This window comes from Leucopleurus acutus (genome assembly GCF_964270905.1).
Source record: "Leucopleurus acutus genome assembly, chromosome: 19".
NCBI lineage: Eukaryota > Metazoa > Chordata > Mammalia > Artiodactyla > Delphinidae > Leucopleurus > Leucopleurus acutus.
In genome coordinates, this window is record NC_139161.1 from 6,249,089 (window position 1) to 6,267,263 (window position 18,175).

The window sequence follows — 18,175 nt, forward strand, 5'->3', positions numbered from 1 at the left end:
CGACCCTGCTCTGCTTTTCTCCAGAACATCGCTAACCTAGCACGCTGTCCGTCTTCACGTGGGTACTGCTACCATATCCCGCTAAACTGCGATCCCCTCCCAGCCAGAGCTTCCATCCGCTTTTGTTCACGGACAGAACAGTGCCTGGCACGTAGTAGGCGCTCAGTATACTTGTGTTCTCGACGGTTCTGGCGTCTCCCTGGGATGTCCGGCCCTTCCCGGCGCTCCCGGTGCTCCCTCCCCTCCCCTCCCCCCCTCCCCTCTGGACAATTCCAGGGTCTCTCCCCAGGGGGCCCGCCCCGTCCCGCCGGCTGGTAAGAATCGGCTGCTTCTCTTGATCCCCGCCCGGGGCTTTCCAGGCGGCACCCGTTAGTTTGGGCAGATGCGCTGGGCGCTTCCGGGGCAGGACCGTGTCTTTGAACCCACGTGGCTTACAGAGTGAATGCTCAATCACGGTTGAGAGTGAATACGGAATTAGTAACCCAGGACTGGGTCCCTTCCTTCCCCAGTCTGTCAGTTCGCTACCCTCTAAGAGCGATAGGAACGGCCGGCCTCGCCTCTCACGCCATGACTGCCCGCGGCACTCATAGACCCTCTACATGCTTGCTTTGATGATAAGTGACCAGAAGCCCGGGGACCTAGAGAGTGCTGTTCAGAGACAGGTTCAGAAGCCTTCTGGGGGCTGTTTCCACTTCTCCTTTCACCTCTTTCGCCCGTGGGGCCAGGACAGATTCCAGGCCAAAAACACGCTTCAGGCTTTTCGGTGTGACCCCTTGCTGCCGGAGGGTGAGCACAGGGCGAGGAGCGCCCCCCCGGAGGGGGCGGGGAGGGCGCGCGCGCGCTCAGCGGGCGGGGCTTAGTCCAGGGCAAGGCGGGGTCGGGGTGGGCCCGGGGCGGGGCCGGGCCTGGGGCGGGGCGGGGCGGGCGGGCGCGCGTCCCGGGCCGGGCGGTGGGCTGCGGGCGGCGGTCGCAGCGGGCGGGCGCACTCCGGCAGAGCCATGCTGGCGGCGCGCGTGGAGTATATCGCGCCCTGGTGGGTGGTGTGGCTGCACAGCGTCCCGCACGTCGGCTTGCGCCTGCAGCCGGTAGACAGCACCTTCAGGCCCCGCGATGAGAGTTACCAGGAGGTGAGTCCGCGCCGCCCCACGACCCGGCGCCCCAAGTCCCCGCGCCACCCCTTCCGCCCTCCCAGCCCGCCGCTCTCCACAGGCGTCCAGACCCCGTCCCCCACTCTCGCCGCAGCCTCTTCGCCCCTTCTCCCCTTTCCCCGCGAGTCCTTGGCCCACGGCCCTCCGGCCTGGGAACCTCATGGGCCGGGACAACTGGAAAGATGGGAGTTAAGCCGGCCGAGGGACACGCGGGGGGGAAGGGCGCAGAGGCTGCCTGTGGCGGGGCGGGGAGGCTGAGCGCCGAGGGGGAGGGCAGCGCCGCGCGGCGTAGGGGCATTTGTGCCCGTACCCGGTGATTCCGCCGCACCAGCTGCGGAGATGCTGAGGAGGGCCCCGCCGTTTTCCTCCTTATGCGGTTACAAGACGCGCTCTCTCTGGGAGAAGTTTGGGCAGAAACTCCCGGTCTCCCGGTTCGTCTCCGCAGCAACTCTCCTCCCCAGCCCCTGCTTGCAGCGTGGAAGCCGCTGCCAGCACCTCTACTTGGGCCCCTCCTGGAAGGCGACAGAGCTGGGGGAGAGGGGTGTGGACCCTCAGCTACGTGTGGATATTTGGGGGAAGGAAGGTGGCCCCCATCAGCCCCATCTCACACCAGCGCACCCTCCTTCTCTGTACAGACACACCTTCTAGGCCCTGGATTTCTGGGATCTTAGCGGCTTGGCCAGCCACTCGCCTCATCCCTGCAATTCTCTCCTTGCCCTGCTCTGCTGGCCTCCGCGGTTTCTGCACCCCTGGGAAGAAGGGGTGCTCCCCAGGCTTCCTCGCCCAGACAATTGCAGAATCTCCCAGCCTTCTCAGGTGTGGCCCAGCCCTCTCCAGCCCCTGTAGCCAGGCTGAGTAGTTTTCTGTTGGGTCAAAGATTCCGGGACTGGGAAGTCCAAGATGGGGCCCATTTGTTCAGGACTTTGACCCCTGGCGGCCTCTGCCTGCGTGTCAGGCTCTCTGCAGTCTCCTGGTGTGAGGCCAGTCAGGGCAGAGTGGGGCCTCCAGGGAGGCTGAGCAGGGGTCGGCTGTTCACCTCTCCCCTGCCAGGACTCTCTCCTGCAGGGCGCCGGGGATCCTGGTCCAGAAGGGTGTGCAGGGCGCCAGTGACAGGGAGTCTAATAATAACCCCTAGTGTCCCCGTCACCCTCAGGCCCCAGGCAGATGGTGCCTGCCCTTCCAGAAGGAGGAGAGAATCAGGACCCCTTCCTGCTCTTAGGCAGGGATCCGTCGCCGGGTTTGGCTTCCCGAGTTCGCTTCCTTCCCTGTCTGGCCTCCCTCTCCCCGAGCCCTGCCTGGGGAAGGCAGTTCCCTGAGAATGTAGCCACCTGGGGAGAGCTCCAGGGAATCTTCCGCTCCCAATGAATGCATGAAAAGAGGCGGATATGATTTCAGAGACAGCTGTGTTGCTTGCGTACTCTGTGTGTGTGTGTGTGTGTGTGTGTGTGTGTGTGTGTGTGTCTGACCCCACGTCCTTGTGTCCCAAACCCTGCGCCCCAGATCCTGCCCCTGGGGCCTCCAACCACAGCTTTCTCCGTTCCCCTGGAGGAAAAGTAAACTCTTGCCTGGGTGGAGAAGACCTTGGTGTGTGGGGAGGGGCGGTAGGGCACTCCCCCCGCCAGAGACAGCTCCCCCAGAGACAGCTCCCGTCTGGCCAGCAGCTGTGGTTGGCAGGGCCTGAGCCTGGGCCACCCCCCTCGGTCCCCTGGAGAGGTGGCAGATGAGCCAGAGGGACCCACTCACAGCCCCTGCCCCTCTCCTTCCCGGGGTTTCAGACCCTGACACACTGTGCTGGCATCCCCAGGGCCGCTGCTCCCCGGTCGCCAAACACCCAGCCCCACCCCTACCTTCCATGTACTGCTTAGGCCGCCTGAGGGCTCTGAGTGGGAGATGAGTCTGGTGAGCCTGGATGGGAATTCTGGCTCTGGGTGTTTATTTAAGGCGGCTCCTGTTTTGGTAAGTTCCCCTGTTGTCTGACCGTGGGTCTCTCCTGGACGTCCCCACCTTCGTCCCCTTCCTCCTGAGCAGCGGTCACCGCCCGAGTCAGGGCACCACGTCAGTTAACACCCTGGATTGGGCACCTTCTGCTGTCAGTCATCTCAGTACTCAAACTGTGACCATGGCAGGTGTCTGTACCTCCCTGAGCCTCACTTTCCTCCTCTGCAAGTATTAAATGAGATGCCCCTTGAAACATGCATAGTACGTAGAGGGTCCCATAGCATGTGATAGGACCCAGTGACGCAAATCATTACGCAGACTGGCCTTGAGGTTCAGAAACGTGTCCAAGTACCATAACCCATGGAGAACACAGACGGAAGATCTGTGTCTACAGTCACTGATCAGGAAGGACTGAAAGACTCATGCAGAGGGGGCTTCAGCTCATGCCCCAAACGTCCAAGTGAACAGTACCGTCCTGTGGTACTGTGTGTGTGTGTGTGTGTGTGTGTGTGTGTGTACACAAAGATTAAATGGAACTGGGAACAGGCAGTGCGTCCTGGAAAGCTCCGTGGCGGGGACGAGCCGTGCAGGGGATCTGGAAGGCAAGGAGGTCTAGGAGTGAAAAGCAGGTCGCCTGGTGACTGGGACATCCTGAGCAAAGTCAGTTCCCAGAACTTCCTTGAGGAAGCAGAGCTCCCAGTCACTTTCAGGGGTCTTGGGGAGCCATGGAAGCCCCCTGATGGCTGTCCTTCCATCCCTCCCTGCCAGTGGACTTGACCCTGAGTCCTCGCTCAGGCTACCTGGGCTCCATCCACCAGGCTCTTGGGGAGGTCGTGCCCAGTCTGTCTGCAGGGGCAGGTGAGGCGAGCCCCAGGTGGAGGAGGGCGCCCCAGCCCCGCTGGGCCCCCAGCCCCATCCGAGGAAGCAGCCCAGACCTCTCAGCCTGAGTCTGCTGACCTCTGCCCGGAGAGAAGGAGTGGAGATGGAGCAGATCCCTGCTTCGAAGGGCTACTGAAGGGACCCGATCAGTTAGTGGGTGCAAAGCATGTGGCCAGTGCCCGGCACTCCCTAAGTTGCCACAAGCCCTGCTTGGCAAGGAGGAAGCCCCAGCTGGCCAGGTGCCCATTGGACAGAGTTGGGGACAACAGAAAGGGCCCCTGGCACTGCCCGCAGCAGTGACTCCCAGAACAAGCCACTTCAGTTTCCTCCTTCAGTTGCCACCGTCAGCATGCAGCCGCCTCCCCGGGGAGGTGGGAGACCAGACACCGAGGAGGTGCTGTCCCCGAGAGGCCCGGCGGCTCCCGAGTGCCGCGCCAAGCTTCACGCTGCTCCTGCCTGCGCATGTGCAGGAGCCTCCTGTGTGCGCCCTGCGCCGTCGGTCCTTGCCCCGCATCCACAGCCCAGCCGCGTCCATAGCCCAGCCGCGTCCATAGCCCAGCCGCATCCACAGCCCAGCCGCGTCCGTAGCCCAGCCGCGTCCATAGCCCAGCCGTTCTCCTGGGACGCGCGTGAGGAAGTAGAGGAGACACTCTTAATTTTTTACACGGAGGCACGGATTTCCGTGTGTTGACGTTAGGTGGTTCCGCTCCTAGACTCCCCAGAGAGTCCCAAGTGTGTGTCCTTAGGCCGGGGGAGGGGCTAGACCCAGAACTACAGGGCTCCCCCAATTCAGGGGGCAGTCCTCAGGAGGAAAGGCCAGGCGGGGAGGCCCACCGGCAGGATTTGAGGGGAGCCGAGCTTGGGAAGAGGAAGCCCCCTTCACTCCGTCTGAGCCCTGAGTCACGGTCAGCTGGACAGTCACGCTGCGCCCTGCCCCCTGCCCCCGGGGGGGAGGGGCTGCACCCTATCGAGTCACTGCCTCTCCCTCCGGCTCCTCTCGCCCTGGCCTCGCCCCTCGGCTGGCTCGCTGTCTGTCTCCTGGGGTCTCGGGGCGAGGGGCGCTCGGGCTGTTGCCCACTCCCCCGCCCCAGTGCAGGAGCCCCTCGCGGTGCAGCCGCAGCCTCGGCGTTCCCAGAATGCCAGTCGGTCAGTGCTGCCCCCAGCTTGGGTCCTGGGTTCGTGCTCTGGTTTCTCATCGCAGAGTGACAAACCAGAACTAATGGAAGTCACTGCCACGAGGGAGAGGCCCGAGCCCTGACGCGGGGGCGGGGAGGCGGTGGCCGCAGGAGCTGCCCTGGAACGCTCCCTTCTCGGCGCTATCAGAGCAGGAGGCCGTGTGAGCAGAGCTCCTGGCTTCCTCTGGACGGGAGGTCCTCCCTGTAACGCCCTCCCCGCACCCAGACACACGGGGACCCGCAGTGTTAATCAGCAGCCGGAAAATAATTGCCCGCTGGCCGGTGACACCAAGGTGGCCGGTGACACCCAGGTGGCCGTGGGAGGTGGCTCTTCAGGCTCCTCTTCCCTCCCCCCTCCAACTCCTCCTTCCCTAACCCTAACCTCTGCCCCTGCCCTCGTGCTCCCAGCGCCCGAGGAAAGTTCTGGAGGGGAACTGCTAACAAAAGGGCCTCCGCATTTGGGTTTCCCAGACGGGGCCTCCCCGGGGCTGGGCTGCACCAAGGGTAATGGAATGAGGCCAGATGCCCAGCTTGGGGAGCCCCACCCCTGCCCCCTGGCCTTGGAATCCCAGGGCCCTGCGCATGAGACGAGGCTTGCAGGAGGTCAGGAGGCTGGAGTGGGCTGTGAGGCGTGAAACAGGGGAGCCAGGGCAGGGGCTCGGGGGTGGGGACGGGCTGTGGTTTGGAGAGATTGAAACGGCACCAACCCAAGTCGAGATTACTCCTTGGAGGTCCTTCCTTGGTGGATGGGGACCCATGATAGAGTCAGTGGGTTTTCCTGTTTGGGGGGAGATTGAGGGTGAGGCTGTCCAGGGTAGCTGGGAGGAAATATGGCTGTTAACCAGTCTCTAATCTATACAAAAGGTTTATCCAGGTTTTTGTTACTTTCTTTTTAATTAGGATTAACTTACAGGGAAGTGCACATCCGTAAGTGTACACCTCAATACGTGTGTGTGTGTGTGTGTGTGTGTGTGTGTGTGTGAGACACCATCCCAGTCAAAGTGTATTCCTGACCCCCCAGGAGGCTCCGTCCCACTTGATTCCCTCCCAAAGGTAGTTCCTATTCGGACCTCTGTCACTACAGATGAGTTTCTCTGACTTTGCATCTTACGTCAGTTAAACCACACAGTCTCTGCTGTGTCATCTGGCTTGTTTCCTCCACCATGACATCTGTGAGATTCTCCCACATCACTGGCTGTCGCCACAGTTGACTTTTCATAACTGCGTCATATTCCATCGTGTGGCTCCAATCCCTGTTATCTATCCGATCTCTTGTTGGTGGACATTTCGCTTGTTTCTGGTGTTTGGCTATTACCGCAGTGTTAGGCTGCTGTGAACATTCTTGCATGTATCTTGTGGGGGACGTGAGCCCTCCTTTCTGCCAGGTGAATATGCAGGAGTGGGGTTGCTGGCTCTTGGGGTATATGCACACTGCACAGTGGTTTGCAACTTGTGAAGGGGGTCCTGGGCTTTAGCAGAGGGGCCTCAGGCCTGTGAGGGGGTGGCCAGGACAAAGCTTGGCATTTACGTCCACCCCTCAGTCAGAGGCTCTCTGTACATCAGTGCTCTGCTAAGCGAGTCTGAAGAAAAGGTTAAGCTACTATAAACAGTTTGAGAAAATCTGTTGACACTAATCAGGGTTTCCCCAACTTCAATGAGATACAGATCTCTTGGGATATCTCTTGGTGCAGTTCTGAATCTCTGGGTCCAGGGTGGGGCTTGAGGAGGTGTGTTCTGCATTTCAGAAGATGTCAGTGCCCCAGGGTTGGTGAACTTCGCTTTGAATAGCAAGGCTCTAAAGCCCCATCCTTGGCTTCTTCCCCTTGGCCTGGGGCTACAGGGCCTCCAGTGAGGGGCGTGGGCTGGGGGCCGGGGCTAGTGGCAGCTTCTTCCACTGTCTCACCAGGCCAGCCTCCTGGCACAGTCCATGGGACAGGCCCAGTGGCCCTGGCCCGGGAGCCCCAGCGCCTGCCACCCAGGAGGACTTCCGCAGGGGGGTGTGGTCAGGTCCGCTGGGCCTTCCCAGCTACCTGGAGGAGGAGGGCTTACCACCCATGCTGCGGAGTCGGGGGTCGGGGAGCAAGTTCCGGCAGTACCTAGGACGTGTTTACCCCAGGTGGAGGCGAAAGCCACACTGCGTCACATCCACCCCGGGCCATCTGTCCTCCTCTGGGCTGTCCCCGCTGCTTTGGCCATTTGTCCGTGAGGCTCAGAAACCCGTCGGTCCAGGTGGCCAGCTGAGCAGGTCAGGCCAGGGGTCCGCAGGCCGGCCCAAGCCCTCACGGGCCCGAGCGGCTGCGTGGGCTCAGCAGACACCCTCTCCCCTGTGAGGCTCTGCCCAGCCCCGTCCAAGACGACCCCGGGCCTCGGGACTGCAGACCCCAGCCTCTGTGTTCAGGGGTGTCTCCTGGTGTGCGCATGCTCCTGCCTGAGTCTTGTCTCCCCCTTAGCCCAGAAGGGCCCCAGTGTCCCCCCGACTCTGCTCATCACCCTGCCCCGACAGCCCAGACTGGAGCGCTGGGGGTTCTGGGCTGGGGACGACCCGGGGCACGTGGGCAGCAGGGCGAGGCTGTCAGCTCGGGAGCCTGACTTAGAGCCAGGTCCAGCCCTGGCTGGCGGCCACCAGTCCTGCTGCCATCTGGCGTCCATCTGGCTGAATCAAGAGATTGGAAGGCAAGGAGTGGGGGGGCTCTGGGCCTCCTGACGTGTAGCGGCTCCTTCTGTGGGACCCTGATTGCTCGGCGGACCTGAGACGGTATTTCCTCCCCCCTTCAGAATTCTGGGCTTTGCTGCCACAATTGGCATCTAGGGGTCGCCATCCCTTTCAAGATGTGATGAGAGGGACGCCCCAGGTGCATCTCCTGACGTCTCCCCCCTCCCCCAGCGCAGAGTTGGCCTCTGGTTGAGGATGTACCCCAATACCTGGAACAAGGCTCCGTGGGGCACATCCGCCAGGGCATCCCTTCCCCGCCCTGCGACAGGCCCCACTCAGCCCCGTGTCCTCCAGGAGGCCTTGGATGCTCTGATCCCACGGACGTCCATCTCCTTGTCTCCCTCAGTCACACGGAGCACTGCCCACAGACCTCACTGTCTGGGGATGATTCCTGCCTTGTGTCTTGAGCAGCTCAGAGCACCCATCAGACAATGCCTGGTCCGCACCTGCATCCAGGTGTGTAAGCCCCGGGCCTGGGGGCCAGGCTTGAGCCGTCCCTCCTTCCACCACTTGTCTCGTGTCCTCCCCCACCCACACCTGAGCTCCTCTGCCCCCCACTCCCCGCCCAGCCGGAGGGCAGGGCGCTTCCCGACACCCCTGCCACCCACGGGACCGAGTGCTGACCCCAGGCCTCTCCCTCCTCAGTCGCTGCTGTTCCTGGGGCTGGTGGCCGCCGTCGGGCTGGGCCTGAACCTCATCTTCCTCGCGGCTTACCTGGTGTGTGTGTGCTGCTCCCTGCAGAGCAGTGCGGTGCAGACCAAGCATCGCCACCCCTGCTGCATCACCTGGACGGCCGTGGCGGCTGGGCTCGTCTGCTGGTGAGTGTCCCTCTGCGCCGGGCCCGGCGTGCGCGCTCGGGCGGGGGGTGGCGGGGGTCTCCGTGTGAGGCTGCAAGGCGGACACAGCGGATGAAAAGTGGGCCTGACCATCTGGGTCTTGCCTCACCCTCCACTTCCCGCACCATCCCACCCCGCCGCCAGCAAAGCCCAAGTGGCTCCTCAGCTGTCTGGCCACGTTCTCCTGCCTGAGCTCCGGGTACCTGGGTGGGAGGGCCTGTCTCCAGGGTGAAAGCTGTGCCTTTTCTCGCCCAACAGTGGGAATCAGATGCCCTGGGTGGCGAGGGGCGGCCCCCGAGCATCCCTGGCCCCTGCCCCGGGGGGGGCCTCTCCAGCCTGGCAGCGAGCTCCCTGAGCAGTTGACCGGCGACATCGCTGCTTTCTGCGTCCTGTCCCCTCCCAGCGGCCGCCCGGGGTCTGCGATCAAAGTCTGACTCCATTCCAGATCAGTGCCATCTTCTCACAAGATCAGTAGCTCTTAGCGCCATCAGCTGGGTCTTCTTTGCTTCGGATGGTGAAGTGAGGCTTTCTAACTGTGTGTCAGAGCCACGCTGCCCAGGCGGTGTACACACACACGTGGGCCTTGTGTTCAACACGCAGTTGTATTTTTCTTGTCTTTGTATCTACAGAGGTTTTTCCAAAAGCCTCAGTTCCTCCTGAAACGCTCCGGGGGGTGGTCCTGCCCAAGGGGTGGAATGCCTCATGGCTAATTGTCCATTGTATCCAAGAACCCACAGCACTGTCTCTGGCAGCAGGACAAGAGGCAGATGGGGCTCATCCCTAGCGGCTCACCTCATCCCCAGGGCTTTCCTCTCCATTAGATCACGTTCAAGGTCCCGTCCTGCCTGCAGTGTCAGGGCATCTAAGCCAAAAGATAGGCAAGGACTCAAAGCAGCTCTGCAAGGGTGACAAAGCAGCAAACACGTGGAAGGGAACCAGGGCTGGGTGAGACACGTGGCCGGGGCTTAAATCATAAACTTAAAGGAGAGAGGTTGAGCCATGGTCGCAAGTTCAAAGACAAACACGACTCCCAGCAGAAAGGAGCCTCCTGCAAAGTACCTGGTATTAAACAGCCTCCTCCTGAGAGCAAGGTGTGCAGGGCGGGCAGGGAGAGACAGGATGATGGAGACGGCCAAAGACACCAGCAGTGCTTGCTACGCAGGCAGCCCTCTCTCCTAGGAACTCAGATTTTTCTGCAAAAAATACTGCAAGTGACAGAAGAATACTTTGGAACAGTAAGAATGACTTGGGAGGGTCAATTCCAATAAGTAATCATTACCTGCCGCTTAAGGAAAACTCAAAACGGGAGTGTATGTGGCACAGCTCCTCCTTCAGAATTCTCCGGGTCGCCTGGGCCGGGCACGAGGGAGCCGGCGATCAGAAAAACAGCCACCAGTTCTGCCTTCTTGTAGCTCTCGGGAGAGAGCTCTTGGGAGAGCTCTTGGGAGAGACAGAGGATCATGTGCTTGTTTGATCTGAGTACTTACGAATTAAAGGGTAATTCTGGAGACAAGGCATAGGCGTGAAGTTGGATGGCCCACTCGAGTCGGGTGTGAACTGGGTGACAAGGGCACCAAGACCAACAGGATGAGAAGGCATGAACTAGGCAAAGGTGGGGGCAAGCTGGGAGGAGATACTTCCATGCAGAGGGAATCGGAGTGTATGCAAAGGCCCTGTGGGGGGGCGGGCGGAGAGGGGGAGCAAAGCTTTTTTTTTTTAATTTATGTTATCGAAGTATAGTTGATTTTCAATGTTGTACTAATTTCTGCCGTACAACAAAGTGATTCAGTTATTCTCTTTCCTATTCTTTTCCATTATGGTTTATCCCAGGACATTGAATAGAGTTCCCTGTGCTACACAGTTGGACCTTGTTGTTTACCCATTCTGTATATAATACTTTGCATCTGCTAACCCCAAGCCCCCAACCCATCCCTCCCCCACCCCGCCTCCCCCTTGGCAACCACAAGTCTGTTCTTTGTGAGTCTATTTCTGTTTCGTAGATAAGTTCATTTGTGTCATATTTTAGATTATTCCACATATTAGCGATATCGTATGGCATTTGTCTTTCTCTGTCTGACTTATCTTCACTTAGTATGATCATCTCTAGGTCCATCCATGTTGCTGCAGGTGGCATTATTTCGTTCTTTTTTATGGCTGAGTAATATTCCATTGTGTACATGGACCACATCTTCTTTATCCATTCGTCTGTCAATGGACATTTAGGTTGTTTCCGTGTCTTGACTATTGTGACTAGTGCAGCTATGAGCATAGGGGTGCGTGTATCTTTTTGAATTATAGTTTCGTCCGGGTATATGCCCAGGAGTGGGATGCACAAAACTTTTAAGGCACTGAGAGAAGCCAGTGTGGCTGGAGCAGAGGGGCGGGCGAGGGGGCTGGGGTAGGGGTGCAGCAGGGTGGGGGATAGGCAGTAAGTGCGGTGGAGGCCGCACCAGTTACCTTCACTGGAGTTGTGCTCAGACTGGAGCCCAGCTGGAGTGAGTTGAGGGAGAGAAGCGGGGGGGGGGGGGGGGGGGCGGCAACAAAAGCAGAAGGAGAAGGGATACGAGGTGAGGCTGGGGGGATTAGGAGGCGGGGGTCTTGCTGAGCTCTGACAGCAAGGATCCCGGAGAAGAGGGGAGATTCAATCCGTAGAAGAAAGAATGAACAAGGCAAAAGGGATATGAGGAGAATTCGCAGTGCACCTCTCTTTGGGAGTGATTTAACATTTGATTAAGAGAGCGGTGCTGTTATACCAGAGAGGGGCAACACCACAGACTTGTCTCAGAAGACTGGGTGCAATTACACAGCCCCTACTGAACCATCATCTCCGATAAATCCATAGACCATGAGAAGACGCAAAAGTAGAATTCTCCGTTGTTGAAAAGAGGGAAAGGGAGAGTTAAAAGGCTGGGAGAGCATTGGCTTGAGGCCGAGTCCCCAGAAAACACTGGCTCATGACACACAGAACTAGCAGAGAAAGTTAGAAACACAAGGAGCAAACGAAAGGTATTTTTCAGAGCAGACTGAAATTTAAAAGATGAAGTGACTAAAGAGAAGCTCATAGAAATACAATACATTTAACGTATGAATATTTCTGCATTTGACCAAGGTCCTCCCAGTATCCTTGCGGATGCTGTATTTACGGATTGTGTGGTGGTGCGGTTAAGTGGATTCAAACCTGGTTGAACAATTCTGGTTGAATGCAAAGAATACTGATTTACTCATGGGTTCACCAAACTGTAGCTGGTGCGTGCATGCGTGCGTGCGTCAGACACGTGAAGCAGATAGGAACCTTGTTTTAAAATGCACATTCTCAGACCATACTGGTAACAAATGGGTGCAGTGTGCCCCCCGCCCCCGCCCCGCCACCTACGCTTTTAACAGGTGATTCTGTCCTGTGGTCCATGGACCGCTTTCTGAGAAACACTGAATTGGGGGTCAAGGGCACCCTGGAAGGAGGTTTCTAGAACAGTCTCCCAGGGGATTCCATCCCAGGTTCTGCCCTGTTTAAAGAAAAAGGGTAAAAGCGTTTGCACATGTGTCTTCATCTTTCCCCCGCAAAATCAGCGTTTTGGATGAAAACTCAAGGAGGCTGTTTAATGAATCTTGAGAGGACCCCCAGGGGTATGAGTAAGAGAAAGTATGATCAGTGACAGAGGCGAGACTTCGAATGATTTGTTCAGGCTGGAATGTTGGACTAAAACCAACTAGATGAAATTTCACAGGGATGGATTTAAAGTTCCTCTTTTATTTAAAACAAAACAAAAAGCAATATGGCACTAGAGGAAGAAGGAACGCCTGGGCTTAGCGGCAGTTCCTGGGGAGAAATCCAGGGATATTAATGGACCACAAGGTCAGTGACAGGAAGGGAGGACCCCAGGGCATTAGCCCCCTGTGCTCGGAGCTGGAGGGACCAGCTGGGCTTGGGTGCTTCACTCAGAGGCCACGTTTAAGGGTGACATGACATGAGTAGAGAGAGTTGAACCAGAGGGTGCTGTAGACCGGGCCTGGAGGACACATCTGACTCGTAGAGCAGAGAAAGGGTGACACGGAGCCCCATTCAGATGTCTGACAGGGTGCCTTGCGGAATTGGAAGCTTATTCCAGTCTGGCCCCGAGGACAGCCAGGAGCCAGCAGGTGCGTGATTTAAGGTGGTAGGCTTCAGCTCAACCTAACTCAAACTAAGAAGGGACTTTCTAGAAGCCCAAACATTTCAGCAGGACAGATGCCTCGTGTGTGGTGTGGGGAAGTGGAGGTGAAAGGATAGAGAAGGGAGGGGGCATCCCCAACCCTTGGAGGGTTTGGGAGAGGTGAGTGTGATTTCATGAGACCTCAGTGGTCCCCGAGCCCACGTGTGTCGGAGTCACCTGGGGAGCTGGGGAGTTCCTGAGCCCCTCCCAGACCTACTGGAGCATCAAAATCCCTAGGGCCCGGCCAGCAATCTTCCACCCTTCAGAGCCCCGGGACTGGAGAACAGGAGTATTTTCTTGTTGGCTGAATGAAATGTGCTGCAGAGCTAGTTGGCCAGGCCAGAGACCGCTGCCCCAGAACCTTCCTCCCTCCCCCGGCCAGCCCATCTGCCAGAACTCTAGACCACCCCCTCTCCCCTACCCAGGAAAGAGTTCCTCAGCTAAAGTCAAAAACGCGCTCTCATGGATGTTTAAAGGCGCTTTCATCATAATTGCCAAAACCTAGAAGCAACTGAGAAGCCCTTCAGTAGGTGAATGGCTAAATTGTGTTCATCCAGACAATGGAATATTATTCAGCGCTTAAAAAAAGAAAAATGAGCTATCAAGCCATGAAAAAACATGGAGGAATCTTAAATACATATTGCTAAGTGAAAGAAGCCCGTCTGAAAAGGCTACGTACTGTAGGATTCCAACCATATGACATTCTGGAAAAGGCAAAACTGTGGAGACAGTAAAAAGATCAGTGGTTGGCAGGGGTTAGGGATGAGGGAGGGATGGACGGGCAGAGCACAGAGGACTTTAAGGGCAGTGATATTACTCTGTATGAAACTATAATGGCGGATACATTTGTCCAAACCCATAAGATTGTGCTACGACACCAAGAGTGACCCTAATGTAAACTGTGGGCTTTGGGTGATAATGACGTGTCCACGTAGGTTCATCAGTTGTAACAATTGTCCCATTCTGGCGGGGGCTGTTGACGGCTGGGGAGGCTGTCTGGGCGTCTGAGGCGCCACAGGGTATATGGGAAATTGCTGTACTTTCCATTCAGTTTCGTTGTGGAGTCTAAACGGCGCTAAAAAATAGTATACTAACAAAATTTCTCCTCTGGGTGTCACCTCTAACTTTGGGGTCTTGCCTCTAGTGCTGCGGTGGGCGTTGGTTTCTATGGAAACAGCGAGGCCAGCGACGGGGTGTACCAGCTGATCTACTCCCTGGACAATGCCAACCACACCTTCTCTGGGATCGATGTGCTGGTAAGGTTGCGGGCAGCCGGTGAGGTCAGCGTGGCGGGAACGAGAGCCCCAGTCAGAGCCCAGCCAGCTCGGCTCCAAGGGGGCCCGGACTCCCCTTGGGGCTGCCAGTTGGTCCCACCAGGAGCCAACCGGCGATTTCTGCTCCCCAGGCTGGGGGGCGGGGGGCACAGGGGGCAGGGGTAGGAGTGAGGACCGAAGGAGAAAGGCTGCGGGGTCCTGGGGGCCAGGATGGCTGTGGGATCAGAGCCCGTCCATCTTCAGCAGAGCTGAGCACTGTGCCATTTGTTCAAGAGGCCCCTGAATGTGGACAGTCGGCCCCGCGGTGTTTTCTGTGTTCACTTTCAGTGCTGGGTGTAGAGTATGGTGGGTGGCGTCCAGGAGATGTCAACACTCTTCAAAAACAAGTGAAGAGCCCCAAACCCCGCAAGGTGTCCTCCGGGCTCTGGTTTCCAGGCGCCGTGACTCCAGCTGGGGGCTAAGGGTGAAGGATGTGCTGGGCAGGCCAGAGGAGAGGAAGGAGTTTTCGCCCAAGGAAGAGGTCCACTTGCTGAGCCTCGAGGGCGGGGAGAGTCAGGGTCTTCAAAAAAAGGTAGCCCATGGCCCCCAGCGCTTGTCACTTTCTCTCTGGAAGCACTGGCTCTTTGCAGCTAATTTCCCAGCAGCCCCTGGCGCCCTAGGAGCCAGGCTCCGGGGCAGTTTTCAGAAATGCCAGTCCTGTCCGCCATCACCTCTGGGCCAGTTCCCCAGTAGAGGGGTGACCTCAGCAAATGAGCAGTTGTGTCAGGCAGCCTCAGCCGCGCAAGCCAGCCCCGACCGGAGCCTGTGGACCTCACTTCCTCCTGGTGCGGCTTCAGGAGGATTTGACCTCAGTGCCCCTCCTCTCCCTTAAGCTCCTCTCAGGCCTTAATCCCCCAGCCCGGCTCCTCCCAGGAGGGACTCCCTTAAAGAGACAGCTGTGCTGCTCCTCGGGGGTACGGCTGGGTGCTGGGTGCCGTGGCTCTGGCCGCAGAGAGGGTCCTTCTGGGGAGCCGAGGGTCACACACCAGAGCAGGGGCCCAGCTCTCCTGCTGAGCTCATCCAACCACCCCCTGTGTCCACTGGGACCCATCCCTGGGGACTGAGAGCTGCCTGGACACTGGGCTGGAGCAGCTCTAATGGGGTGAGGATGGGGCGGCTGGGATGGGGGAGCTGAGGGGCCGAACGCCGCCTGACCAGCACTGGGTGGGGCCTGGGGGGAGCTCACTCCCTGGGGACCCCCGCCTTCCCCTCTGCCCTGGTGGGGAAGGGGCTCCACCCACCAGCACAGAACCACTGGAGGAAGAGCCAGCCCCTGAAGGAGAATCCCTTCCCCGGGAAGCCCCAGAGCCATGACCTGCACTGGCTGACTTGTGACCATTGTAAGGAATGACCCGTGGCTCCCCAGGGCTGAGGAAGAAAGTCCCAGAGCCGCCCTGATGGGAAGATTCAAACTTTTCATGTCCTTATCCGCCGTAGATGAGCTGGGCCCGAGACCCCCAGGTTGGGCCCATCCACCCCAGCTGAGCGCTCCCCAGGGTCAGGGGTGGACGTTGTGCATCAGACCCCAGGTCTCTAAATGCCCCCGTGTTCCTGAAGGGAAGGGTTCCGTGTGTCTCTGGCGGTCAGCCCCTCATCCTCTCTCCACCATTTCTGAAAAGTGAAGGCAGGCGTCCCAGGCTCTGGTGATGGTCCAGCCGGCCAGGAGCTGCTTGGGTCCTGATGGCCACCTCCTGTGTTGACCTGCGTCCTTGGCTGGGCCTATGGGCCTGGTTTGGGCCTCGGGTGGGCACCCAACACTCCCAGTTCCAAGGGCTCCAGGGGAGGCAGCAGATCTTAGAGGGCTCCCCAGATTGGAGGGGGGTGAAGGCCAAGTATCACATAAATGACGTTAGATGAGATAATGCCCATGAAAGGGCCTGGTAATCTACAAAAAGCGCTCCACAGTGGGAGGGGGGACCCTATGCTAATGGTGCCGTTATTATAATTACTGTAATTGTGTGTGTTACCGTAATCACCACGGAAGAGAGAGGAGGCTTGGACTGGGGGGCGGCGGCACTCAGGAGACAAGTCAGGCGACTAAGACCTGGGCCAGAGCGAGGTGGGCCCTCCCAGGCTCCGCTTCCCAGACCAGAAGCCCCAGGCCTGCGCCCTTCCTCCCTGAGGGAGCCCTGTGCCTCGGTGGGCGGCGGGAGGGTCCTGGATCAGCTGCACACTCTGATTTGGGGGGTCACAAAGGGTCCTTTGGGAGTGCCAGGTGGGTCCTTTCTCTGGATCCAGCGCCCCCGATCTGGGCCCCAGTGACTCACTCAGGGCACCTTGCACACCTCTAGCCCACTGGGGTCTCGGCTTAAAACCAGGGCCTTGGGCTCTACGGCCCCTGGGAGCTCAGCTGGCTCGAGTCTGAGCCACATGTTCTGGTGGCCACTGAGGCTCCTCTGGGTTCCCCTTTGCATTGGCATCAGACCTGTGGGCAGCCCTGGGGAAGGAACTGGGCACAGAGAGGCCGTGTTGCTGCTGCAGGGTGGGGAGCTAGTATGTGTTAGAGCGAGTACTGGAACCCAGGGGTCTGGTCTTAGCCTTTCCCTTCAAGGCTCTGAGATGGGGGCCCCGCCCCTGGCCTGCCAAGCCTCCACCCCTCACCTCCGGGCACTTCATCCCCTGCCTGTCTAGAAAACCTCATCAACTCCCTCTCCAGGAGGGAGCTTCCTCCGTCTCAGAGATTTTCCAACTTGCACTTGCAACAGAATCCCCTGGAGGGCTTGATAAACACAGATGGCGGGGGCCCACCCCAGACTTTCCAATTCTGTAGGTCTGGGACCAGGCTGAGAATCTGCATTCATAACGAGTTCCCAGCTGATAACAGGTCCAGAGGCCACAGCTGGAGAACCACGGCTCCATCCTCTGGGGCAGCAGCTTCCTCTACCACCTGCTAGCTCGCCCCTAACCCCACCCCAGCCTGGGGAGCTGAGCCGGCCCTCCCGATTCCCCGTGGGAGCGCCTCATCCACCTCTGAGTGTCCCCATCGCCATCTCCCTGTGGGGAGCTCTGTGCTGAACCTCTAAGGACTGGAGGTGCAGTGGGGAACCCGGGGGTGTAAGTAGGTCAACACTGTGATTTTAATTTTTTCTATTTTGTTTCGTTTCCTATGGGAAGACATCAGGAGGAAAGAGAGGGCCTGGCTTTCAGGGTTTTTTTCCAAGGAGGAATTTAAGAAATAGAGAAGTTAAACATATAGAGCTATGGGAGGGGAAAAAAAGTCTTCTTACAGGAAAAGTTTACAGAGCACTTTTTTTTTGGCTGTGTTGGGTCTTCGTTTCTGTGCGGGCTTCCTCTAGTTATGGCGAGCGGGGGCCACTCTTCATAGCGGTGCACTGGCCTCTCACTATCACGGCCTCTCTTGTTGCGGAGCACAGGCCCCAGACGCGCAGGCTCAGTAGTTGTGGCTCCCGGGCCCAGCCGCTCCGCGGCACGTGGGATCCTCCCGGACCGGGGCACGAACCCGCGTCCCCTGCATGGGCAGGCGGGCTCCCAACCACTGCGCCACCAGGGAAGCCCCCTACAGAGCATTTTTAACGTTCCTGTGATCTAAAGTGTGCTGGGTATCATATAGGAATATGAAAACATCACACAGTACAGGTCTTGCTCCCAATGTTAACATTTATTGAGCGCCTTTGGATCAATGGCTGCAAAGCACTTGTCCGTTGATCTTACTGAATTGAAAAGGAACGTTTATTAGGGTGAGGTTTAGTTATTGAATTCATTCGTACATGCCCAGCATCTCTGCACTTTGGTATCTCTCAGTCCTTAGCCAGCTTGTGAGAACCAGCAACAAGCTGGGAAAAGGAACAAGCCGCTGACACTGAAAAACATAAAATGCACAAAGGGGGCCATTCTCTTTTCTGGAACCAGGAACTCCTAGCCTAGCGCAGATGTGAAAGGCCACAAAGTTGCTATCAAGTCCCCCCTAATGCGGAGAAACAGCGTTTGCTGCCAGGAGTGGGGTCTGATCACCTCTCTGCAGA

At 58.4% G+C, this 18,175-nt stretch overlaps 1 protein-coding gene across 2 annotated transcripts in view; it reads left to right on the forward strand.

Annotated features, from left to right (window-relative positions):
- Positions 1-998: 998 nt before the first annotated feature.
- Positions 999-18,175, forward strand: part of TTYH2 (tweety family member 2) — a gene marked incomplete at both ends in the record, with an annotated part of 38,191 nt that continues 21,014 nt past the window's right edge. Inside the window, 3 exons of one of the 2 annotated variants that reach the window (XM_082860263.1) lie at positions 999-1,127; positions 8,499-8,671; positions 14,024-14,140. In XM_082860263.1, the coding sequence (XP_082716389.1) occupies positions 999-1,127; positions 8,499-8,671; positions 14,024-14,140 (419 nt within the window). The remainder of the gene's footprint in view (positions 1,128-8,498; positions 8,672-14,023; positions 14,141-18,175) is intronic. The other variant, XM_082860264.1, reaches the window with a different exon arrangement.